Source organism: Musca autumnalis, unplaced genomic scaffold (genome assembly GCF_047663935.1).
Source record: "Musca autumnalis isolate F117 unplaced genomic scaffold, ASM4766393v1 scaffold_3, whole genome shotgun sequence".
NCBI lineage: Eukaryota > Metazoa > Arthropoda > Insecta > Diptera > Muscidae > Musca > Musca autumnalis.
The window spans coordinates 215,945,296-215,972,728 of NW_027411866.1; the positions used below are offsets into that span (position 1 = coordinate 215,945,296).

General features: G+C 34.2%; 2 protein-coding genes across 5 annotated transcripts; one reads left to right on the forward strand and one right to left on the reverse strand.

Moving 5' to 3' along the window:
- The first annotated feature begins 11,588 nt into the window (after positions 1 to 11,588).
- LOC141398923 (E3 ubiquitin-protein ligase RNF185-like) lies at positions 11,589 to 17,562 on the forward strand. Of its 4 annotated transcripts, none has more exons than XM_073976732.1 (4): positions 11,589 to 11,730; positions 15,830 to 16,424; positions 16,526 to 16,692; positions 16,756 to 17,562. In XM_073976732.1, the coding sequence occupies exons 2-4, from the start codon at positions 15,841 to 15,843 to the stop codon at positions 16,854 to 16,856; spliced, it is 852 nt and encodes a 283-aa protein (XP_073832833.1). In that variant the 5' UTR covers positions 11,589 to 11,730; positions 15,830 to 15,840; the 3' UTR covers positions 16,857 to 17,562. The 4 variants fall into 4 exon arrangements, with proteins under 4 accessions (XP_073832833.1, XP_073832836.1, XP_073832834.1 ...); XM_073976735.1 differs by having other exon boundaries at positions 11,600 to 11,678; XM_073976733.1 differs by having other exon boundaries at positions 11,612 to 12,100.
- Positions 17,563 to 21,052: 3,490 nt separating this feature from the next.
- On the reverse strand, positions 21,053 to 22,145 carry LOC141397109 (uncharacterized). Its single transcript, XM_073973031.1, has 3 exons — positions 21,789 to 22,145; positions 21,406 to 21,728; positions 21,053 to 21,344 (listed from the first exon to the last, which is right to left on the reverse strand). The coding sequence occupies exons 1-3, from the start codon at positions 21,952 to 21,954 to the stop codon at positions 21,153 to 21,155; spliced, it is 681 nt and encodes a 226-aa protein (XP_073829132.1). The 5' UTR covers positions 21,955 to 22,145; the 3' UTR covers positions 21,053 to 21,152.
- Between the last annotated feature and the right edge of the window lie 5,288 nt (positions 22,146 to 27,433).

The window sequence follows — 27,433 nt, forward strand, 5'->3', positions numbered from 1 at the left end:
GACTTGCAAATTTTTGCGGGACAAATTTTCCCAGCAAAAATTGTAAGTTCTCAGTCACAAAACTCTCTCCAAACTCGCTCTCTTTTGCTGGATAATTTTGTTATCGAAGGTTAGAGATTTCCAACTAAGTACAGTTCGAAGGTAATACTTGAGATTTTACATAAAAAATAAAGCTCGAAAAACATGGCTGTTATATGAAAAACTCGAATCAGTTGCAATGAAATGAATAAAACAAAAACAATGAAAAATCCTACAACAAACTAAACATATAACGAAAACATATTTCATAACAACAACAACAAAACTAATGTAATGTAAATCAAGCAAATACAAAAATCAGAAAAAAACATTCATTCAATGAATTATCATTTAGATAAACTATACATATAACAAAATAAATCTATTATATAAAAAGATACAAAATAATATTATTTTTTAAAAACAATGCAAACAACAAAAATGTGTACATAGATGTAAGATAAAAAAAAAACAAAAAACAATAATAAACAAAATTAAATTTTCAAAAAGAGAAATTCTAAACAAATAACAATTTAAAAAAAAACATATATAAGTTTAGTTATGATTAGTCTTTAAATTGAAAAACAACAAAGAAAATTTCCAAAATTAAAAAACAACATGAACAAAAAAACAAAACAAAAACAATTTATAGCAAATAAATAAATAAAAAACAAAACTAAAATCCCAAACTGAAAAAAGGATTTAATTTTAAGTTTAACGAAAAAACAATAACTAAAGAAAATAAGCAACTTTGAGGGAAATTCTACAACAAAAAAACGTTTAATTTTGAAACCAAAAATACCAAAATTATTATTAAATTTATGATATACTTCATTAATTAGCATTTCTTTCCTTCTTTTTTTCCTTTTCCTTTTTTGTATTTCTATATAATTTTTGGATTTTTTTTTTTTGTTTTTGTTGGATGTAATTGATTTTCTTTTGTTTATTTTGTTTTCAGGGATTAAAATTATTATATTGAGTTTGTTAAATAAGAAATAAATAATAATTTAATTTTGTATTAAAAAAAACACACACACACACAAAACATATGGGATCAAATATCTAAAAGAATGCTATATGCTGTATTTCTTTAACTAAATAACATATAAAAACAGAACAATACATTTTAGTTCAAATAAATATATGAAATAGAAAAACTAAAGTTTTAATTTGTTTTTGTTTTCATTCTTATTTTTTTTATTAAATTTTTCCCATTTTTTTGTAATTTTTTTACACAAATATTACAATAAATAGGGAGTTGTACACAATCCTGACGTATACGCAAAGGATTTGACAGTTGAAATCGAGTGAATTTCGTAAATGTAAACATAGTTTTATTCCAGCACCTATGTTGCAACTCTTCCAATGATGTAGTTACTTGTTCCGCTGTTAACTGCCAGTGTCAGCTCCTTGACTTTGAGGACACTGGAGGTTGGCTCGACGAAGCTCATAATGCTCATGTGCTATGGGACCCACTGAGTTTGCTGGTACCTCACTGTAGCGCCTCATTATGCGGCCTGTAACAATATGGCGCCCAACGTGCTTCTTAATCTAATATAATTGTTCGTCCCCTCGGGCTATGGTTGACTGGGTCGCCCTGAAGATGGCCACGCTCAGCTTGCTGATACCTCACCATAGCGCCACAGTAGGTGGACCGTGACAGTATATAACGAGCGGCTGCAGCAGTGATAAATTCTTGGAATTTCCTCTCTTCTACACGAGCATTAGACGAATTTAGGCAGTTCGCTAAAGCGTTTGTTGGTGAATTCTCTGAATCATTGCCAATTGACTTTTACACGGTTAAGGAAAGTATGGCGTTTAGAGGTCATGAAGTCGGGTGGGATATTGTTAGAGATGGGGATAGGGTAATTATTACTAGTCTCCTCTAATCTTGGTGGGGACGTCTTCGTTGACGGTGCAATATGATCATTTCCTAGTGTTGAATGGTCATATCTGAATTTCTTAGACCAGTGTGGCCCAAGGTCTATTTAATCAAGAAAATCCTTTAAGCTGTCAAAATGTTTGTTTACGTGTTCACACAATTAATTCACAATAATAGTACGTTTATATATAACGGGATTTAACAAATCCACTGGGTTTTAAATATCAATTTCATTGGGTATACGTCAAATAAATCATCATATAGAAGGTTAACCCGGCAAATTGCTATAATATAAACAGCCTATAACTGTACGTTTAGATTATGCCTGATTTAGCAAATCCAGTTGATTTAACATGTCATTTTCACAATATATGATAAATAAATCGAGATAATGCCTAAACCAAGCTTAATGCTAGGTTTACATTTACGAAATACACTCGATTTCAACTGTCAATTCCATTGCTCAAACGTCAAATGAAATCTCATCTGAAATGCATTGGATTTCATTTGACATTTAACTAATGGAATTGATAGTTGAAATCGAGTGGATTTCGTAAATGTTAACCAAGCATAACACTCAATTTGACAGATTGTATTCTATCAGCTGGCCGTTTAACCCCACTTTAATATTTCATCATGGTGTGGTCTGATATCAGGCGTATTATACTATGTTTACATTTACGAAATCCACTTGATTTCATCTGTCAATTCCTTTGTGTATACGTCAAATGAAAACTCATCTGAAATCGATTGGATTTCATTTGATGTTTGAGCAATGCAATTGACAGTTGAAATCGAGTGGATTTGCAATCATCGGCTATGAACTATGCCTTCGCAGTGTCATAATTTAATGCAGAAATGACATTTGTTTTTTGAACATTTATCCTTTTCACTCGCACGACTAAAAATATACAGGGAGGGCTTAACGAAACGGAGATTATCAGGTATGTGATGAAAAAACGGTCATATTTTTGTGGTCGATTTATAAACGATGTAATGAATTTTGAGAGACTATTACGAGAAAAGGATTGAAATGTAAGCTCGGATAGAGAATAGACAAATTTAGATTTATTTTCCCTACTTTTAGCATATTTTGTTGAGAAATGTTTTGATATTTTGATAAAAATCATAGAACAAAAAGTGTACGTTCAACATCTGTGTTTTCTCCAAATTGGTGAAGGCACCAGCTTAATATGTTGTTATGCACTGTTTGTAGTTCTCATCATGTAATAGCACAAGAATTCCCTCACTAAGCTTCCATATAAGCCCATTTAAATAAGAACACACATTTATTAGGAGGGTTGGCGTTTTTTGTTTGGGATGACGACTTCTATTTTGTTTTTCAAAATAGTCAGGCTTAATCCCATAGTCGTTGTTTTAATATTTTATTAAAACAACTTTAATTTATTAGTGGGAAAAAATTAGCGATGTTTACCAAGGGGTAAGGCAGGGAATACTATAGTTTCAGATCTCGCCACAGATCTTCATCAGTTCCCTTATTTCTTGTTTTTCAACAAGAAACTTTTTCTTTGCGCACATATCTATTTGAGCTAGCAATTGACACTTGGGTATCATGGTAGAACAAGAAAAGGTAGCAGCAATACCCAGCTGACTGAACTGGGTTGTAGTGTTAGTGTCAAATTCCATTCGACATTTTATGTATTTATTTCTATGTTCGATGTATATTAGGGATATATATTTTTGAAGAACAAATTTATTCATCAGAAAAAAAAACTATTTCCCATAAAGACGGCTTCATATCATTGACATGTAACCTCCTCCAGGTCCGAACGACATGCCGCACACTAAAACATCGCTTATAGAGGCGGTACAATATTTGTTAATATGTGTGGTATTTTGTTAAACTTGAAAAGACTAAAGCCCTAATAAACATGTGCTTTTTTGTTTTCAAAAGCAAATGATTGAAACATCTTCTCTTTTTTCAATGAATTACCAGCGACCCGAAACATTTTTGCAAGTATTCTACTTTCTGCGAGAAATTATCATTTAGTGGAATGATATGGAAACATTCAAATTGAAAATCTAACGAGTTTTCATTCAAGTTTTCCAAAATATTCAATCAAATGTGAAAAAATATTAGTTTTTTAAATTCCAATAATTTATAGACATTTCCTTGTTTTGTTTACATTTACGTTGACACTAAGGTTTACAAACAAAAACAAATTCCTTTGTGGTTGTTGTTCGAGTTGTATTTGTTGTAGTATTAACTTTACCTTGTATTTGTTCTACCATGCTTGGGTATAAAAAGTTTCTTGTTGAAAAACAAGAAATAAGGGAACTGATGAAGATCTGTGGCGAGATCTGAAACTATAGTATTCCCTGCCTTACCCCTTGGTAAACATCGCTAATTTTTTCCCACTAATAAATTAAAGTTGTTTTAATAAAATGTTAAAACAACGACTATGGGATTAAGCCTGACTATTTTGAAAAACAACACACATTTATCTTATTTTTCATTAAATTTGTTTCGGTTTTTGCCTTCGCCACAACAAAAAAATATTTTATGCCGCTTTCATCTGAGGATTTGGGGTCACTAGTCTGTTTTTTGTTTGGAGGAATTTAATGAAATTGAAACAACGTGAATTGAAATTCGATGCGGTTTCCATCACATCTAAATACGATTCACTCGTTTTGGGCAAATCGTTTTCATACCAAATCGATTCGGAATTCATCACGTACCTGTATTCCTTTACGCAAAACTTTAATCAAGTTTTACAACTTTTTACTCGAAAAGCGTTCCTTTACTTCAGACACCATACAATTCATATGGAAGTAGATTACAACTTTTGCTACTTTTGCCAGTTTTACCATTTTCAAAAGTAGAGGAACAGACCAATTGTGTTTTCGGCTTTACCTATTTTGGCTTCTCTCTTTACATTTACTACAGGGGGAGTTAGAGGAAGTGAGAAATTCCTCACAAGTGGACATTATATAGAGGGTTATTCTGAACGTAATTTCCTCGTAAGTTGAAACTGCGATAACTGCGAATAACCCCATAATTATATTTTATAGCAAAGAATGTGTTTTAGGGAACAAGATATTTGAATGAATAATAACATTAAAACTAGATTTATATACAAATTCTTATATAGAAATTAAAAATATAAAACAAAATTTAGTACATAAGAATCATCATAGAAAAAAAACTAATATTTTTTAGAATTAAAAAAGTTTGAATGCCAAATGTATAGTGCGATGAATGAGACGCAATAGACAATGGGTGTGTCTTTGTACTTGGGTAATTGATACTGGAAAAATTTCACCATTAATCTCAAATAAGTAGCGGGCCACACTAATAGTAATTTCACTGAAATTTTGACATGAAAGTAAAAGAAAATGTAAAATAAAACGGTCTGTTTGTTTCATACGAATATTGCAACAAAACAAAATTTGCAGAATACATGAAAACGTATACACTAGTTTCTTGAAATTATGTTTTTTCCAAAAAAAATCAAAGTTTCATGTAAAAATTTCATTGAAATTACTCTAGTGTGGCCCGGGACTAAGTTTTCAATGATATAACTGTCAAAGTTTGTGTAAAAAGATAACATTCAGTTGACAAATATCGAGTACGCAGACACTCTTATTGGAACTTTTTACACTACAGTAGTTTTCAGTTAGCTGCATTGGTTTCAGCTGCGTTTTTGGCTTTAGCTGCCCAGTTTCATTTTTATTGCGTAGAACAAATTTCCTATTTTATATTTAATTTATTTAAGATAACTGCATTTTTGGAAAACATGGGTTCTGATTTTTTAAATTTCGTTATTTTCGTAATTTCACTATTTAACAAGTACTGAAGCGAAGCTTATATGGATTTTTTTGTGGACTTTCATGTCAAAAACATTGGAAATGTCAAATTCATGGTCCAATAATGTAATCCCGCTGATATCTCATAGATATCTCCCATGTAAGCAAAATTTTATAATTTCAACCCATAGCTAACGTTACCGGGTCGAAAACGGCCGTGTTACTTACACTAAAGGCCTCGTCACATAAGAGGATTTCTGGCTTAATTCATTAAGTTGCATGTTCTTCCGAGATGTGGCAACTCTATACGGCTGAATGTGTGCTAAAACACGATATTCGTATGCTTTGACTTAAAGCCGGAAGAATATGCAACTTATAGTACGTTTATATATAACCGGATTTAACAAACCCACTGGGTTTCAAATGTCAATTCCATTGCTTATGTTTCAAATAAATCCTCATAAAGAAGATTAACCCTTCAAAAGGCTATAATATAAACATGGCCTTAATGAATTAAGCCAGAAATCCTCTTATGTGACGACGCCTGAAGGATTTTGCCTGGTTGATCGTTGTCAATGTGTTGAAAATTCTAAAACACTTATATGTGGCAATGTTAATGTTTTTTTTGCGAAATCATGAATGAAAATCACCAATCGTACCACATATTTTCAAAAATTACACGCCTCGGTAAATGACACGTAGAAATGACCAAACTCGTAGGTAAAGATAACTAATGGGTACACCCGGTTACCTAGGCGTGGAAATTACGGGCATAAGCGCAGCTGATTATTCTTTTAACAACCCAGCAAATGATTTGTCGAGTTGCCAGGGTGTAATAACATATATTTTCTTTACCATTTTATTTTGGCGAAATTTCTTAAGGTTTCACATTTCATTATTTTCTCAATTATTAACAAATTTCGTTGCCGTAAGACTGCTTTATATACCAAAACAAAAAAACCATCAGACATTATAACTTATACATATACACGATTTAAATTAGTTTATACAAAACCTACATATACACAATGCAACATACATATAATAAAATTAATAGTTAATAATAATAATTAAATGAAAACTAATCAGTTTAGCAATAAAAAGGCCTTCAAAATGATAAAAAAGAGAAATTATTGAAAAAAAGAAGTGAACTTAGAAAGTGAGAACAAAGAATTGGAATGAAATTATTAATGTAAGTTATATACAAAATGAAAAAAAAAAAACAAAATTCAAAAGAATTATAGAGTGTGACTGTTGGTAATAAAAAGAACAAACAAGATAATGAAAATATAAAACAATAAATTAGAAAAACCAAAAAATAAGGAATAGTTTTAAGGATCACAAAAAAAATGGAATGAAAATATTCACGAATTATAAGGAAACACATATTAAATTAAAATCTAAAAATTTTATTTTTTTAATTCTTTTTAATTCTTAAATTTTATTAGTGTTACGTTTTTGATTCGGCTTACTGGCATTTCTTTCAGTGCATTATTTTGCATTAACATCTGCTAATACCTTGTTCACACAAGGTAATTTGTTCTTCTATTTAAAATAAAGTTACATGGCCATATATTAATTTCAATTAGACTACATTTACATTATTATTCATTAGCTATATTTATTGATTTGACACATGTTTACATAATCTTTTTTATTTTATTTTCTACTATTAAAAATATAAACTTACCATAAGTTACTATTAAATCTTTGGATTTTAACGAAAAGAAAACTGTGTAATTAAAACACCTTTAAAAAATCAACTAATTTAAATACTTATAAAAACAGAATGTTCATGAGTGAAATAATTTGCCACGAGTGTAATCAAGAAAAGAAAATTCCCCACAGGGAAGAGAATCGTTGGGAAAAAGTAAACAAAATTGCAATAATTTCAGAACAATATCTACTCTACTCTTACATATGAAAGAAGATAATCGAAACGACATGTTATTTGACACTTTTGAAAAAAAAAACGAATGCATACAACAAGAACAATGTTGAGTTATTTATTAAAAAAAAGATATCAAACATTGGATATTCATTATGATATAAGTTCATACACATGACATACATATTAAATTAATAATTAAAAAAACAAATGTTTCAATTAAGTTGTAATCATAAGTGCTTTCATGGAAAATGTGAAAAATTACAAAAAAAAAACAACAAGAAAAAATATATTATAAGAAGTGCTTAAATTAAAATTACATTCAATAAAAAACTGGAAATGACTTGGGAAGGAAATAAAAAACAAATGTCTTTTAATTATCTATTATCTCGTCGCTCTTTGCAATTCCGTCGCCGTTTTCCTTTATAATTTTGCTTCAAGAAGTTAACAAAGCAAGTAAAGACTGATTGAATTTTCGTCTTAAAGGTGTATGGCTTATACAGCTCGAGGTTCATTCGGCACCGACATTCAATGCGCAATCGGACTGGTCCATAGATTTTCAAAGAATGTCTACTACTTCGTTCACCTTCTCAAGTATCATCACTAGTGAGTCAAGGGTGCTGTGGAAGATGTTAATAGACTCTTTAAACTTGATTTATAGTACGGTTACACTACAGTTTTTTACCGGGTTAACCCACTTGGAGAGGATTTATTTGACGTTTGCGCTATGGAATTGACATTTAAATCCAAACCCACTGGGTTAATCCGGTTAAGTGTAACCGCGGTATAATATTGTTATGCTTGGTTTACATTTACGAAATCCACTCGATTTCAACTGTCAAATCCATAGGTTAAATGTCAAATGAAATCCAGATGAGATTTCATTTGACGTTTGAGCTATGGATTTGACAGTTGAAATCGAGTGGATTTCGTAAATGACGTAGTTACAACAACACGTATTACAACAAATAAGAAATGGCAAATAAACGATAATTACATGATTATGTTGAACAAACAATAGCACATTAATAAAAGACAAAGTAAGAACTAGAATGATGAAGAGAATTCTACATGGTAGTTGTTGTTGCTTAAATAAAGTAACTGCGTAATAGAAAACTTTACGTTGCAATTCAAATTTTTAAATTAACGGAAATTAAACTAAATTAACTTAAACCTATAAGTTACATTTGTAACAATATGCTGTTTATATTAGAGCTTTTTGCAGGGTTAACCTTCTGTATAAAGATTTATTTGAAATATAAGCAATGGAATTGACATTTAAACCACAGCCGGTTTGTTAAATCCCGTTATATATAAACGGGGTATTAGACTATGCACTCGATTTTTTTGAAAGGTATTGTTACAACTTTAATCGACTGGGTTTTCTTAACTAATCATAGTCTAAAGCGGGTATTATTGTCTCCGCGAGGATTTGATAAGACGCAAGTTAGTTAGTCCACACTAGCGTGAATTTCATTAAAAAATTTCATGAAATTAGGCGTTCTTAAATCGAATTACCCACTACAGCAATTTTATGATTTTACTCTACTATGTCGATGGTCAGACTAGCAAGGTTTCTTGAAACCAATTTCGTTAAAGTTTCTTTTCAAGTTTCGTTAGTGTCCACACACGTTAATGTGAAATTTAAGATTTTTGCGTGTCCTCATTATTTTACCATTCGCGTTTGTTGTGTTTCTCATACCAATAAAAACAAAACAAACATAAATAAACTAAAAAAGAACATAAAATAATTAACATTAATAATTAAATTAATATTAATAGTTAAATTTACACTATTTCATTAATTAAATGTTTTTAATTCATTTTTATGCTTGCTTGAGAAAATAAAAATGAAAGAAAATGGAAGAAAAAACTTGCAATGAATAACAAGAAGAGGCAACACAATAAACACAGAAAACCATGTACATGGGTTTCACTACTTCATACCCCTCGCCTATAAACTTGACCTCGCCATGTTGAAATCGTGCTAGTCTGACCATCGACTATGGAAGTCGATCTAGAGACGCATAATTTCATGCAATTTTTTCAATGAAATCACTCTAGTGTGGACTTATAATGCTAAGTTTACATTTACGAAATCCACTCGATTTCAACTGTCAATTCCTTCGCGTATACGTCAAATGAAAACTCATCTAAAATCGATTGGATTTCATTTGACGTTTGAGCAATGGAATTGACAGTTGAAATCGAGTGGTTTTCGTAAATGTAAACATATTATTGTCTCCGCGAGGATTTGACATGACGCACGTAATAAAAGCCTCCATTATGATCAACTAAAACATCGTCTGCAATTTTGCCGGTTTAACCTACTTTATGTAGATTTATTTGACGTTTGCGCTATGGAAATGACATTTGAAACTCAATGGTTTATTAAACCCGGTTAAATTCAAATGCGCTATGAGTTTATTTCCTCCACTCACTATCTATCACCTGTCAGTCACTATCTGTCACCTGTCGACATGTACTCCAACTGCACTTCATTAAAATATTTCCTCTGTTATAGCACGGTTACACTACAGCTTCTTGCCGAGTTAACCCACTTCATGAGGATTTATTTGCTTAATATGCTCAAATCTGACCAGATTTGCCATACAAAAATTACAATTTGATGTTGATGAGTGTCCCGGAGGTTAAGAAGCTTATTGATTTCGGTGATGGTCGGAAAATATTCAGGGGTCGGAATGGACAAATAAGTTATTTGCAGAAAAAGTCAACGTTTTATTTCAAAGGGAATATCTCCGCATCTATTAGAAGTATATCAAAAGCAAATAAAAGTAGACAATATCACCTTTACAACGATGTATAGTAGGTTGTAGTAGGTGGTCAAACAACGAAGATATCACTATAGTCGCTAATACAATCCAACTTTTCATTTTTGCGATTTTAATTATAATGACGAATATCACAGCTTTGGCTGTGGAGCATCCAAAAGCAAAGCCTGACTAAGAAAATAGAATATTCCACTTTTACAATGATGCAAAGTAGGTTGGCGTAGGTAGCTAAATAACGGAGATATTGCAATATTCGCTAATATATCACATTTTCTTAATTTTGTCGAAATCGCGTTACTGATCGCAATTTTGATCGGATCGTCACGAAATTTTGGGGGTTAATGGGGGTTCCACAGAGGAAGAAGCCTATCGATTTTGACAATATTCAGGGGTCGGAATGGCCAAAAACTTATTTGGAGAAAAGGTCAACGTTTTATTTCCATGCCAATATATCTGTTTCTTTAAGATTTATATCAAAAGCAAAACCTGGCAACGAAAATAGAAAATATCACCTTTAAAACGATGAAAGCAGAAAAGATCTCCTTTATTTTGATGCAAAGTATGTCGGCGTAAGTGGGCAAACAACCGAGATATCGCAAACAAATTAAAATATGTGGAGACAAATTCAAAGTTTTATTCTTTGTGAATATATTGGCTTCTAGTAGGGTAAGCCTGTCAATGGAAGAAAAAAATACTACCTTTACATTGGTGCAAATTAGGTTATGGGTACTTTACACGATATGTATTTTACATATGGGTTGTCACTTTTTATATACAAAATGTATACGCAAAGTGACAACCCATATGTAAAATACATATCGTGTAAAGTACTCATTAGCGAAGGTCGGTAATGCATCCAATTCTTCCATTTTTTTTTGCAATCATGCTAAAGGTCGCAATTTTGGTCGGATGGTCACGAAATTTTGGTTGCTTATCGGGGTCCCAGAGAGAAAGAGACATATTATTTTTGATGATAGTCGGATTATATTCCCTAAAAGAAATGTTTACCAGTGAAAAGCTTATGCACAGGAGTAGTGGTGTAGGTTATCACATGGTCGGCCCCGTCCCGACTGTAGCCTTTACTCACTTGTTTGGTGATGGTATTTTTTATGGTCGTCCACTTTGCTCTATTTACTAAAATACATTTTTTTCTCTGTGCACACCAACAGCTCTACCCCCACGATACGTCGTTACGTATTTTATTAATTGTATGTTCATGAATCAATCTATAGAAACCTTTAACTCATTCATCTTTCGATCTATAGAACACATTCATCTAGTCACAAGAGAAGTTGTAAATTGCGGAAAAAGAATAATAAAAAGACAAATTGTAAGCGAAATACTATTTAAAAGAGGATAAAAGAATTTCTAAATTAATAAATGTAAGAAAATTTTAACAAATTAGCAAAGAAATATGAACAAAAACACGAAAAACCAGTCGTTAGAATTATTCTCTCAGATAAAGATAAGTGACATTGGTGTGGTGGTGTTGGTTTGTGTGTGCAAATAAAAACAAGAAAAAACGTCACAATTAGGAGACACGAAGAAAAAAACACAAGTCTAGATAGAACAACAACAACTTGGAACAAAAGTTACGACAAGCAAAATAATAATAAGAAAAAAAAAACAAACGGCAGAGATTAGAAAGCAAAAAATATTAATTTAATTATAAGCCGAAAGAAAACGAGGTGAAAATATTATTACAATTAAAAGTGTAAAGCAAATAAAAGAGAGTAAATAACGAAAACGAAGGTAAATATAAAAGAATACTCTGCATTCCAAGTAATAAGCGATCAAAGGCGTGGAACTTAAAGTGCGTACCAGAAGAATCTAATCTACCAGTAAATTTGCATGTTTGCAATTATCGATGCGCATAAATAAAAATGCGTTTGTGCATACATTTTGTTTGCTTTTGCAAAAAGAGGAGGCGACTTTTCAAAGTCCAAAGTTGACTAGCTGCCTGCAAAGGTGCAAAAAAAGAATTATGTACTTTATTTATTAACCACTTCCAAGGTTTATTTTTTTTTTTTTTGCTATTCTTTATCTCATCTTTAAACAGGTGTTGTTGGTATTTATAGCATTTAACAGTGTTCCAATTAAATAAACAATGCCAACCATCTCTTTTGCCCTCCACTACTTGTACCGTACCTCCTCCATCAGTACCTTAATCGTCCGACATTTGCAAACAACCATTCATACATACATTTGAAATTACAAGTAATTTGTGCGTATATGGTTATTTTTTTCTTCCTTGTATTTGAAAACCACGTCATATTAAATCAATCAAGCGGTTTTTTTAGTTTGAAAGTTTTGATTTTAGTTTGAAAGTGTTTTCTTTATTATGCTGAACTGGTAAAATAACTTTTTAAGCTTAGTTTGTTTTTTAGATTTCGAGAACATTTAATCAAGTAGATATGATTGTATATTCAAAGTGAATTGGGGTTCCAAACGTTTAAAAATATTCATGGAACAGACACTTTTATATTCAATTTTTTTTACCATCCGGACTTCGGCCGGGATTTTAGACTTTCACCTCTTATTAGGATTTAGCCCACAAAACTCAACATAAGCACAGCATTAAAAAATTATAAATATTAAAAACTGTTGCTAGAATTGAAAGCAAAGGTCACAGACGAGGGTGATATATTCCTTTTATAGAATTGAATTGTTTTCATCATTCTTCATTTTAATTTCTGGATATTAAAGTAAACTCATTGCAAACGATTTTCCTCTAAACTCCAACCATATCTTATCAGCAAAAGATATTTACTAATTTATCGTTTTATAAAAAAAGCTTTGAGTAATAACTTAATCTTAGCAATAAGGAAAGCAAAATATAAAAATGATAGGAAATATAGTCCAGCAGTCCAGCCTATGTTATCATCAACCGAATTACATCAGCCAATAAGTCTGGGCTAAAGTCCAGTTTAAGCCCTATTTCAATTATATCTATTAAATATATCGATATCCCTGGAGCCCTGATTACAGAGATATATATTTTTGCCGCGGATCATTACTTTCGAGATATGGGCTCTCAAAATCATTAAATACTCTTGATTCGATCTCATTGTTTTGAAGAACATCCAAGAAAATATTGGAATTTTTATCGCGTATTGACCACCCACAAGAACCTGTATATTCCGTATTAACCCGAAACAACCCGTGCTCTGCACAACGGCTGCCACCTCAGCGTACATATGTTTGTACTTGAATCGTTTTTCGTGTGTCACATCCACTACACTACAACTCTAGTAAGATGCTATAGATACCGGGGCTGGTTGCATCTCAGGGTTTGTTGGACTCGTCCATGTGGGGTACTATGTTCTTGCATACTGCGTGAACAAGTCAGAACAAGTTAATTCCCTGCACTCCCCCACAAGTAGCCGCAGCAAGCAGCACTTAACACTATCCAATCATTTAAGCGTCCATTTTGTAATTTAATTGCAATGCACTCCGTGATAAGTTCGAGGAAATAGTTAATTTTATGGGTCCAAAGAATATCATGGTCGCTCAATCACAACTGGAGATTTCAGTCTTGTGATGGTTACAATGTACTGAGGAAACATCGCACCAGAAGTTTATTATTACCTTTCCTATTTCATCAGTCTGTGGAGTCATGTTACTCTACACATACATCACACCGATTAATAGACGTTATTGGCCCAACATTAGCCCGCATTAGGAAGGACGGATCTTAGGGAACGAAACCGAATGCCACAACTCATGATATAACTGTCATCATTCGGCCCTTGGCAATCGCCAGACGGGTATAGTGCAGGCTGAGCAGATTGATAGATCTACGTTTTTGCACGGTCAATGAAGACGCCCCTACCAAAGTTATCCCAATCCCACGGCAGCGGGTACTATCGTGCCGGATTGACCCGATACCGTAGTGTTTCGGCCAGCGGCTGCCAACAACCCAACATCAAACCTATGCTTCTACGTAGGTTCGTATGCTGCTACAACAAAAATAATAGCCAAAGTTAGCGGAGTGTGTCACCGTTCGCCCAATATAACGTGTCACCTGGTCTTATAAATGACGTCACCTGGCCTGTTATTTCTCTTGGATCAGACCATCTACCCATAATTGTCTCCATCAGCAGATCGCCCGATTTCATCAACTCTGAATGCCTTAATTTGCCTAGCTTCACTAATCACCGCTTCAAGAATCTGAAGTTTGAGTAGTAGAAAGGACGTTCCGGAACATCATCACGGCTGCAGCCGCTCGTCATGTACCTGCTGGTCGAATATCCAAAGTGAGTGAGTATGAGCGTCATGAGCTTCGTCGTACCAACCCCAGTGACCCCAGAGTCAGGAAGCTGATACTGGAAGTTAGCAGGTTGATCGATGAGCACAAGCGGAATAAATGGCAAGATCATCTAAAGCATATGCAATATTGGAGTCGGAAGAAGTGAATTGTGGGCAATTGAACCCTGGGAATAAGTAAGATAGGACTTCAGTCACGTTTGGTGACGTTATTATCCCGGAGAGGTGAGCAAGTTTATAATATACAGCACAACCTGTTGCATATTTATTTAAAGTTAGTCCCAATTTACATTAGGCGAGTTTACTTGCGGCATTTGTCAGTTTGTAGGTGAGAGAGGGGGCGAGAGGCAAAGGGTTACCATATGCCTCACCTTTCTCTCCATCAAACTGACAATTGCCGCAAGTAAACTCGCCTAATGTAAATTGGGACTTATTCTGATAGAATAAGCAAAGGCCTTGTTTTTCACAATTTTTTCGAACCTGGCCTACCTTCTAGATTATTGTACCATGGGTTGGGCCAACGTCTGTCACTTCTTTCGATAGTTATCTTTTGCGCTAGCCCGTTTAATTGGTCACTTTAGCATTTCTTAGAGCATTTGCTCCATTTTTTTCAGGAAGCATGGAGTTGTCCACGAAGTAAATTATATTGCGGTAATCAAAATCACAAGGACTACCTTAGAGGAAAATTTCAAAGCAATACTCGAATAGCCCTTAAACTGAATTGAATTTTTGTGAGCGGTACGTTGTAGACCTCTTTGGACCTTAATTTACGTTTGGAAGAAATTGTACGATGTGCAGAGTTTCATCCAAAATCGGATATTTAATAAGAAATTGTGTTCATCGTTCATTTTAGTTGGTGCCGGTAAGGGATTTAGAGCGGTTGTGCAATTTATTATCTCAGGAAGTATGGACTTGCCCCTCAAAATTGTACTAAATTGTGAATTGTACCATCGAAGTAGGGGCCGCGAAGACAACCAGTTGCAAAACATTCAAAACGATTCGAAAGCCGACCTTTAAATGCACTTTTATAAAAATGTTCTGTTTTTTGTTTCTATTAAAATCCAATCAAGGACATATGGCTACTTGCAATATCCTAAACATGTTCTGGAGGATGCAAAAATATATCTCTTATTTTATTAAGTATTCATTATTAAATAATTCAAAATTTACTAACTTTCATTATATCTTCCTTTCTTTCTTTCTCACCAACAAAAGTACTAAAAAAGATGTCAACCGAATCACCGATACCATCGGCACCGGAATTACCCACAACATCACACATCGCCAGCAGCACTACCACTACCGCTAATACTAGTGAAGGTGATGCATGGAATGCAGCCTTTAATGACAACAACATGTCATCGACAACAGATACTGAGGTCACAACAACTACCTCCAACAGCAACACCGCATCAAGTTATATAACAACGAACGACAACAACAATGATGTACCAAATATTAATGAAAAAATAGCTGCAACACCCTCATCAACAGCCTATTCATTTTCGGGAAGTGCATTGAACAGTGATAATGTTAAGGATAAAATAGGAAGTGATAATACTGCTGGCGGTGGTGATAAAAAAGAAGAAGAAAAAGTCGAAGAATCAATGTTTGAATGTAACATTTGTTTGGATACTGCAAAGGATGCCGTGGTCAGTATGTGCGGCCACTTGTTCTGTTGGCCATGTTTGCATCAATGGTTGGAAACACGACCAAATCGTAAACTATGTCCCGTCTGTAAGGCTGCCATTGGAAAAGATAAGGTTATACCGTTGTATGGACGCAATAGTACCAAACAGGAAGATCCACGGTAAGTCAAAGGGGGATAAGAAGTAAAGATAGCCAAAGACGGTACAAATAGTTCTCAGCATTAATTGTTTTCAAATTAAATTAAACATTTTTTTTATTCAGCAACAAAGTACCACCACGTCCAGCTGGCCAACGTACTGAACCAGAGCCCCAACAAGGTTTTCAGGGTTTCAGTTTTGCAGATGGCTTTCACATGTCCTTTGGAATTGGAGCATTTCCCTTTGGCTATTTCACCTCATCATTGAATTTCGGTGAACCAAGACCAGCAGGTTGGTAGAACGAGACTTCATTATAATTCTAATAAACCCCTAACCCATTGTTTTCCTTTACAGCTGCCAATCGTGGTACTACCCAATACGAAGATGAACAACAATTATCGAAATTATTTTTATATTTGGCGTTTCTGATCATTGCTTGGTTATTGTTCGCATAGCCAAATATTGAAAATCGGTATTATTGAGAAAAAAATAAAAACAAAAAAACACCACAACAAAAGAATGAAAAGAAAAACGATACTGCTCTAAAACTAAACACAGAAACCACACATTTGAATTGGAGCTATTAAAGCACGCAAAAAACGAATGTGTGAGTGAGTGTGGTATATAAGTTATTCTGTACATGTTGTTATAACTTCTCCTACTTTCCAGCTTCTTTTTTTATACTAAATTGTCGATTGTTTTACTGTGAACATTTTCCATAACAATGAATTCATGTTTTCCAATTTATTTTCTATACAAATTTCCATCTCAATTGCTATAGCCAAATTTGATTTTGTGGTATACGACTTTCCAACACTCCTCCCTCTCCAACAAGCCAATGGAATTAATAGTGATATTCATCATCCTTTTAAGACACAAAATTTCTTTTGTTTTGGAAAATTGCAGTGTGATATTTTTCACAACTCTTTAGTTTTTCTTCTCTTTCGAAAAGAAGAAGTTTTTCTTCTTTTTTATGGAAATATGTACCTATTTTCCATTTTCTTTTTTGTTTTAGCTATTCTTTTTTTATAAAACAATACTTTTTTGGTGTTTGTCTCTTATAACTTGTATTGTTTTTTTTTATTAATATTCGTATTATTATAAATACCGGTTGTTTATCCTAAATGAAACATATTCAATAAAGACATAAAATTAATGAAATATACAGCAAGTTTTTCTTTAATAAATAATACAAAATAAATTATATTATATATAAAATATATTATATATAAATATATTATACCTATATACAATAAAATAAATTATAAATTAATAAAACATAAATAACACAATACATAAATAAAAAAAAATAAATAAAATGCATATAATAAAAAAAATACTTGTTCTGTTCCAGAACCTGCAAGAAGCTGCTAATTTTTACTACGATAACAATTTTCCCTTTATTCCCTTTATTCTTGCAGTTCTGGAACAGACCAACTGTAAACTTAAATTTGCTGAAATTTTTAATTTTTGCTTAAATTTTTAATTTTTAAATTTTTTCTTTAATTTATTTCGCTTGGGTACAGGTTATATTGACGGCTGCTTTTTTGAGGTTCCCTTCTAGAGCTGACCTACCTCTATTGTTATTGGGTTTTAAATGACATATCGTGGAAGTAATGGTTTTTGACCCCAAGTATGTTTGGATGGTATCCACTTCAGATAATTTATTGGCCACGCCTGACTGGTTGGTGTGCACTATAACTTTTGTACTGATCAAATTGTTTCAAACTTTGTACCTCGTAATGTTTTGTCCTAAGAAAATTCGAAAATGGACCATACTGATATACTCCTTCGCTTTCCTTTCTCACGAAAACTCAAAATTTTTAGCTAAAATGGTGCGAACTATAATTCTCGATTGGACTTATATCACTGTAATATTTCTTCAAAGATATAGATCAGGTGTTAATATCGGCTACCTCCCATATAAAATTATTTTTTTTTTATTTTTCGTCACTCGACGACGAAGCAGATGGCAGCGACAACAGATCGAAGTTTGTGTCTAGCGAAATGATTGTTATTGTTGTAATAGCATTACCCAGCGTTTACATATGCCACCCAGTTGTTCGGGTAACTAGGGAATAACTAGCAATTTGGTTGGCTGCTGATAAACACGACTAGTTGCCACCCAATCTACTCGCAATGTTTTAGACTGGTGAATTTAACACTGCATTACCAGTAACCATCCAATTCGATAGTCGTGTGAAAGGCAATCGTTTCTTCATTGCATTACCAGTAAGCAGTCACTTTGATAGTCTTGTTAACCTCATTGTCCCTTCATTGCATTACCAGTAACCAGTTAATTCGGTAGTCAGAAAAGATATCAATTTAATAATTGAAACATGGGTTTTACTATTCTTGGAGCACAATTTCAGTCTTAATTTTGAAGTCCCCACTTCGAGATTTAATGTCAAATAACAGCGAGGGATATTATGAGATAATTAGCCTTTGGCATCCTGAATATAACGACATATAATTTTCCGGGGGGAAGTCCATACTTTCCGAGATATGGGTCTTGACATTTTGAAAATTTCGTACTTTCACACCTTTAGATTGTTTATGGGCACCTCTCGGAGCGGGCTGAAATTTGTACAGTAGATAGCCCTTGGCATCCTGAATATAACGATATATAATTTTCCGGGTTGAAGTCCATACTTCCCGAGATATGGGTCTTGACATTTCGGAAATTTCGTACTTTCACACCTTAGGTTGTTTATGGGCACCACTGGGATCGCGCTGGAATTTTTACACTATATAGCACTTGGCATCCTGAATACAACGATATATAATTTTCCGGGGGGAAGTCCATCCTTCCCGAGATATGGGTCTTGACATTTTACAATTCTAACGTGGGCAATATGGGCATCGTTTTAAAGCTTATGGAGAGTACTTTTATGCACGAGACCTATTTTTACACCTGTCCATAGGAGAAAGTATTAAAACCCCGGCCGAAGGCCGGTTACTTAAGAACACTTTCAATTTAAAAGAGAGTTTTGATCTCGTAGCCCAATTTTGTCCCTGTCCGTATCAGAAAGACTTAAATCCCCGGCCGAAGTCCCGCTACTTAAGAACACTTTCAATTTAAAAGAGAGTTTTGATCGCGTAGCCCAATTTTGTCCCTGTCCGTATCAGAAAGTCTTAAATCCCCGGCCGAAGGCCCGCTACTTAAGAACACTTTCAATTTAAAAGAGAGTTTTGATCGGACTTCCCCGCGGAATGCTATACATCTTTGTGTTCAGTGTGCCAAGGGCTATCTACTGTAAAAATTTCAGCCCGATCCGAGAGGTGCCCGTAAACAACCTAAAGGTGTTACAAGTACGAAATCTCCGAAATGTCAAGACCCATATCTCAGGAAGTATGGACTTCCCCCCGGAAAATTATGTATCGTTTTGTTCAAGGTTCTTAGGGCTATCTCCTGTAAAAGTTTCAGCCCGATCCGAGAGGTGCCCGTAAACAACCTAAAGGTGTTACAAATACGAAATTTCCGAAATGTCAAGACCCATATCTCAGGAAGTATGAACTTCCCCCCGGAAAATTATATACCGTTGGAATCTGGGTCCCAAGGGCTACCTATGGTAATTTCGGACCGATCCGAGAGGTGCCCCTAAACGACTAAATTAATTAGCCCTTAGGACCCTGAACACAACGATACATAATTTTCCGGGGGGAAGTCCCCTTTCCGCACAATTTTTAATCAAATATTTCAAACAATGGCATGCTTTCATTGCAGTACATGCTCGGTTGTTACCGTGAGATCCATTCTAATCACTACATGGTGGATAGGACTCCCCATGTCAGGTGGGTTCTTCGTTACAAGGGAGAACCTGTAGATCAACCTACCAAGCTGGTTTAAATAGCATTCATACGGCTGCTGTCGCAGATGCCATAAACTATCGTCTGAATGCGGTCCGCAGAGAACATCCCCATCTATTGCAGCTGAGGAGCGTCAGCTGTCATAACAAACCAGAGTAGTGCAACCGCCTAAATTCTTGTAGGATAAATGACACCGTTCAAAGCATCTGCCCAGCATGCGGCACAGATGCGCACAACACACTGCACCTTTTCAACTGCCCTGTCCAACCTACTCAACTCCAGTAGCTTTGTAGTTAGTTACAACCCATCGAAGTAGCCACATTCCTAGAACTTGAAATAGACTCAGATCCAAATTAAGCAGAAAAATTAATTTACAAACATATCATATAATGTTACAACCTTTAGACTCCCGATTAAAGATGCGAAACTTTCCTTCGGGAAGTTTCTTTTTGAATTAAATTCTGCCATCGGATTTGTTGGTCAACGGGCATTCCTTCTGGATACGCAATGGACCTGGTGGTGGCTTCAAAGGATAGTGTCTTATTCCGTTCGTCCTCATAAAAGCAGTCCTCGCTCGAGTTTAGCAAACCATACCACCCACCGTGACTGAGGCTCAGGGGATTTGTTTCTTGTAAACTTTAAATTATTGGGATCAATATGTCGTTCTATGATGAGGGTACTGATGTCTACAAAATCACCCCCTATCAAGACACAAATTTGACAATTAGTTCTTATATTATTGAGGCGCCCAATGTCGAGGTTTAGTTTTTGTATAGTACAGCTCAATGGAGGAGTATTTAGTCCTCTCTGATTGTCATACTTTAAAATAACTAGAGGAATCTTTCTACAAATAGATTCTTTTAATTAGTATAATCCAATCTCAAGGATACAAAAAAAACACAAATGCCACTGAAATTTGCAAAAAAAGCGACAAACGAAATTTATATTTCAGTTGGTGAAGCATGGCGACGTCTACGGGATGCACGAAGACGAGGACGTTGTTTTTCGGGAGCCTGGCGTCGTCTTCTGCTGGCAACACGAGTACGACGACTAGGTCGTGCAGCACCACTACGCCTGGATGATGTTCTACGACGACGAGACATGGCAGCATTTTGTATCAATTCATCAGGATGCTACTTAGAAAGAAAATAAAATTTAAATTTTTATAATTTTTTTTACAAAAAAAAATCTTACTCTTCTCGTTTGTCCGCTTCGCGACATCTGCTCTTCCTCCTCCATATCCCCCTCTGCATCTGCATTAGCACCATCATCATACTCTACGGCATTTTGAGTCCTTAACTCTGGTGTTATTGCATAATCACCATGTTGACGAAAATTGAAAGGCATTCGTATTGTGTTGTCATCGGTCACGGTAAATACGCCCAATCTTTGACCCACATTTAGGGCCTCATTTAAATATTTGCGGACATTAGCCATGCTGATTTCAGGCTCTCCATCATCATTATATGCATCGATATAATCTTTTATATCCAGGGCAAGATTTTCAACAGTCTCGCCTGTTGAGAAATTGTTTAAAAAAAGATGGCTAAAATTAAGATGTGATGGATGAGACTTACATAGATTTGGTCGTGTTGACAAGGCCTTCAAAATACACGGTAATATTAGCGATTTTGTATCTTCCATTATAAAATTAAAAAATAAAAGAAATTTATTTCTTAAAAAAATATATTTTGAAAAAATATTGAATAGAAAATTGAAAAGAAAATGTTTATTAAGTGACATAAATGGCAAGGCCTAAATAATGAAACAATGATTCCCCAGTCACTTGGATTTTAAGTGGCAAAGTGATTTGCTTGTGCGCCATCGCGGTGTAAGGGTTAGCATGCAAACCTAGCACACACCGTAGGTTGTTGAAACCATGGTTTAATAAGAAAGGTTAGCTAAAGCTTTTTGTCAATTTAAATTTTTTCTTTCGACTGTTCCTAAAACTTCAAAACAATATACAAAATCTGTGTATGTGTGTGTGCTGTTTGAATAATATGCCAAACAATTTTAAAAACAATCGAATTCAATGATTTTTAAATTTGTTTTTAGAACATGTGTAAGGAAGAAATTCGTCAGCTTTGCATTGAAACAAATATTTTATCATATCCACAACTCGATTATGTGGAGAAATCTTGACACTTCATTCATTTTCCGCGTTTTTTTTATAAAATGCTCAAAAATGGTATTGTAAACAAACCCACTTGTTGGTTTTGTGTTTACGAATTTTGTCGTTTTAGGAATTCAGGAAAAACAAGGGTTCTATAGATTGTTTTCATTTAAATCTACCTCTTTACTTATACCATGGTTGAAACAGTTTATCACGATCGGAATACTTGAAATGATTCCATACGATCTCAGATAGAAAGTTAAGGTTCGTGGGGAATAGTTGGGAAATGTATGGGGTGAAGGTCTGTGGGTCAAGCCGGACATTCGAATTAACGTTTAGTGTCGTCTGTCCCTGTCTAGACGGGTGAGAAATATCTTCAATATTCGTCATCATTTGCACCTGATATATGTTGAGATTCGGTGACCAGCCTGATCGAAGTTGCGGAATAAGTGTCCATATTTCTAGATATCGTGTAACGATCTGTGGTCCGTATTGCACATGCAAATTCATGATTAGTTTCTTGTGTTCCCTGTGTAAACGTTGGCAAATATATTCAATATTCGCGATAACTGTCACCTGATAGTAGTTGAGATTCGGTGACAAGCCTGATCAAAGTTGCGGAAAAGTATACATAGTTCCATATATGGGGTGAAGATCTGTGGTCCGTGCTGGATATGCAAATTCATGTATAGGTTGTGTGTCCAGGTCTAGACGGGTGGGGAAATATCTTTAATATTCGTCATAATTCTCATCTGATAGGTGTTGAGATTCGGTGTCCAGCCTAATCGAAATTGTGGAACAAGTGTCCACACTTCTATATATGGTGAATATCTGAGCCCTGCCTACACGAGGGAAGATACGTATCTTAAATAATTCTCATCTGATAGAAGTTGAGAATCATTGCCCAGATATCAAAGTTGCGGATAAGAGTAATAGATTAGGTTATAGGATGCGCATCTGCCGTTACTTGTTGACAACCACTTTACTCGGAGACCAGCGTTTCATTGTGTTCATCCCGAAATTAGAAAGAAAGGGGGGTTTAGGAGGGGAAGGGGTGGAAAAGTAGCAATTATTATGATGGCCCGCCTGTTATAACTTAATCATGTTGTAACCTCTTTTTATTATAGTTTTTTACAAGTATTAGTTCTGTACGATAACTGAAAAGTTTGTACAAATTTGTAATTGCGGACAGATGAAGTAACAAATCCAGTTTATGGCCGGAAAGCTAACTGTGCTGATAGATTCTCCACAGGCAGTCCTGGGTACAACGATATACAGTTTGTCAAGTAATTGTTTTCGAACCAAGAAAACTAACATTTTTCTGTATTAATTTATGAAAAATGACTGATAATTGGGATAAAAATGTCGGGTTTTTTGCAAAAAATAGTTGGTAGACTTATTTAAGACAAGACAGGATGTATAAATAAAAAATTGACCCAGGTAGTCCAACAAAAAATAACGAAAACCCATAACAACATATGTCCCAATTTACATTAGGCGAGTTTACTTGCGGCAATTGTCAGTTTGATGGAGAGAGAGGTGAGGCATATGGTAACCCTTTGCCTCTCAGCCCCCTCTCTCACCTAAAAATTGACAATTGCCGCAAGTAAACTCGCCTAGTGTAAATTGGGACTTTAATTCAAACCAAGGCATATTTATACAAGGTAGAAGTGACAATCAGCTGTATTCTTACTTTTTTTGTGAATTTAGTTTTCAAAATGTAATAGGGTCTACTCATGAAATTTGAAACTTCGAAATGTGCTACCATAAAATTCTTCTTTTCGCCGTAAACGTGTAATAACAATGACCTACGCCAGTTCTGTATGCTTCATATTTACATTTTGATTCAAATTTGTTCTATTTTAGAGGATTTTCAAAATGTATTTATGTTTTTCATAAACAAATTTGAAGAAAGACCCTATTATTCAGTATTTTCTTTTACAATTAATTTTCAATAACAACAATGTTGTTTTTGTAAATTTGTTAGTTGTTGGAATTCATGCATTTACCTTATATGAATATGCCTTGATTCAAACTGTCAAATAAATGTTTTCGAAATTTAATGGAAGTTCCATGGTAGAACAAATACAAGGTAAAGTTAATACTACAACAAATACAACTCGAACAACAACCACAAATGAATTTGTTTTTGTTTGTAAACCTTAGTGTCAACGTAAATGTAAACAAAACAAGGAAATGTTTATAAATTATTGGAATTTAAAAAAACTAATAATTTTTCACATTTGATTGAATATTTTGGAAAACATGAATGAAAACTCGTTAGATTTTCAATTTGAATGTTTCCATATCATTCCACTAAATGCATAATTTCTCGCAGAAAGTAGAATACTTGTAAAAATGTTTCGGGTCGCTGGTAATTCATTGAAAAAAGAGAAGATGTTTCAATAATTTGCTTTTGAAAACAAAAAATCACATGTTTATTAGGGCTTTATTCTTTTCAAGTTTAACAAAATACCACACATATTAACAAATATTGTACCGCCTCTATAAGCGGTGTTTTAGTGTGCGGCATGTCGTTCGGACCTGAAGGAGGTTACATGTCAGTGATATGAAGCCGTCTTTATGGGAAATAGTTTTTTTTCTGATGAATAAATTTGTTCTTCAAAAATATATATCCCTAATATACATCGAACATAGAAATAAATACATAAAATGTCGAATGGAATTTGACACTAACACTACAACCCAGTTCAGTCAGCTGGGTATTGCTGCTACCTTTTCTTGTTCTACCATGTGGAAGTTCCAAAATAATCCATATTTTTGGTAAATTCTTGAAAATCATGGCATTTTATGAATGTTATTCTTAAAAAGGGTTAACTACTAACAAGTATCAACAATATTAGGTGTAGAATATCCCTACTAGGAGGGTTACCATATGGACCAAGGGAGTACCAGGTCATATTACATGTAAACAGGGTCCTATAGGTCTTACTCCGGAAATATCTGAAAAGTAAGTCGTTTTATGAGTTTTTTATTTCACGAGGATGGACTGCCATCAAATACAATAAATATTACCTACAGCATAATTAGATCAGAAGGGTTGCCAGATCGACTAAAAAGGTACCAGGTTATAAAAACAGTGAACGAGGCCACCTGGGCCCCGAAACTGGGCACCGAAGTTTGTTTTTTTACTTAAAATTAATTAAGAGATAATGGCATTTCACTAAACGATCGGAAATATCGAAGTAGGAGACCAATATTGCTTAGAAATGTATGGGGTAGAGGTTTCGACAGTTTTCAGAAATGCATACTTCGACCTGTTGGACACATTTCGCGTACTCTGCAGTACTACTGTAGTAAATTTTTAAGGGGAAAATAATGTTGATGGGTAAATAATGCTTCAGTGTTAGCATGGAAGCAAAAAACTTAGAGAATTCCTCTGAACTCGCTATAAACAGTTGAAATCGGAGGTCTATTAAAAATCAGCATAGACTGACAATATCTTATATATGCATTTCTAAGCGAATTTTGTACTTTTATGTCGTTTTTTTGTTTATGTTGGAGAATTCCCTTATCCCTTAATTCAATTTGAGTTAAATAAACAAATTTTAAGCCCTGGTTATGGATCCAGATAGCCTCGTTTACTGTTTATATAACCTGTCACCTTTTAGTAGATCTGGCAACCCCCCTGATCTATTTATTCTGTATGTAATATTTATTGTAATTGATGGCATTCCATCCTGGCGAACTAAAAAAACTCATAAAACGCCTTAGTTTTCAGATATTCCCGGTATAAGACCTATAGGACCCTGTTTACATGTAATATGACCTGGTACTCCCTTGGTCCATATGGTAACCCTCCTAGTAGAGATATTCTATGCCTAATATTGTTGATACTTGCTAGTAGTTAAACCTTTTTAAGAATAACATTCATAAAATGTCATGATTTTCAAGAATTTACCAAAAATATTGGTTATTTTGGCACCTCCATTAAATTTTGAAAACATTTATGTATTTGACAGCTTGAATTATATGTAGTTATGGGTTTTCGTTATTTTTTGTTGGACTACGAGGGTCAATTTTTTATTTATACATCCTATCTTGTCTTTAATAAGTCTACCAACTATTTTCTGCAAAAAAACCGACATTTTTATCCCAATTATCGTTCGAAAACAATTACTTGACAAACTGTATGTTTTTTCATAAGAAGTCCATTATTTCCGAGATATGAACCTTTACTAGGCGTTTACACACGGACAGTATTGGCAAGACAATAGCAAAGTTACAAACCATTTTCACCTATACATTCACACTTTTCTCCACACGTATTTAAAAATTTGTAAATGTACATATTTGTGAAAAAGGTTTGTATTTTTGCTATTGTCCTGCCAATACTGGCATTTGTAAACGCAGGGTTAAGGATCCATAAAATTGGCAATTGCAAAACCCGCTGTTTAATCTCCCTTTAAAAAATTAAAATATGTTGTAAGTGGCCGGCTTTCCGCGGCAAAATTTAAACCTTCAACTATGAATAGGGTCCAGCAACATCTACGTAGTTAAATCTCCCTTAAAAATAGTTTTTATTTCGGAAACTTAATGCTATAGACAGGATTGAACAGCAGATAGTTGGAAAAAAGACCTCCTCGGCTCTACAATGATACCCATATTGCCTCGATCCGTTGTAAAAATACAATATTTTTTATTGCATGAACTATGAAGGCCACAAAGCCCACATATCGGGAAGTATGGAATTCGTTTTTCTCTTTAAAAACCACGGAACAAGCTGAGTTGACGCACTATGCTCAAACAAAATTTTTTTAATTGTATTTTTTTAATTTGTCGGCCTTCGGCCGGGGATTTACGACTTTCTCCTATGGACAGGTGCAAATCTAGGGCACGGGAACAACTTTTTTTAATTTAAAAATTTTCTCTTATCAGCTGGCCATTAACAAAGAAATTTTTGGAACTTCAAAGGTCCATATCTCGGGAAGTATGGACTTCCGCAACAAATGTTATATTTATTTGTGAACAGGGTGGCGAGATCTACCTGTGATAAAAATTTCATTTCGATCCGAGCATAGTTGGCCAGCTCATTTCATGCCAAAACCACATTTGATTTCTAAATCCCTACCTATCAACAGGCGCGTT

What these genes read in the sequence shown, in the direction of transcription:
- LOC141398923 (XM_073976732.1), top strand. Translation starts at nt 15,841, where the DNA reads ATGTCAACCGAATCACCGATACCATCGGCACCGGAATTACCCACAACA. An exon ending in ACCAAACAGGAAGATCCACG is followed by an intron (nt 16,425 to 16,525) that starts GTAAGTCAAAGG and finishes TTTTTTATTCAG; the next exon opens with CAACAAAGTACCACCACGTC. An exon ending in CGGTGAACCAAGACCAGCAG is followed by an intron (nt 16,693 to 16,755) that starts GTTGGTAGAACG and finishes TTTCCTTTACAG; the next exon opens with CTGCCAATCGTGGTACTACC.
- LOC141397109 (XM_073973031.1), bottom strand. Translation starts at nt 21,954, where the DNA reads ATGTCACTTAATAAACATTTTCTTTTCAATTTTCTATTCAATATTTTT. An exon ending in GTCAACACGACCAAATCTAT is followed by an intron (nt 21,729 to 21,788) that starts GTAAGTCTCATC and finishes ATTTCTCAACAG; the next exon opens with GCGAGACTGTTGAAAATCTT. An exon ending in GAAGCGGACAAACGAGAAGA is followed by an intron (nt 21,345 to 21,405) that starts GTAAGATTTTTT and finishes CTTTCTAAGTAG; the next exon opens with CATCCTGATGAATTGATACA.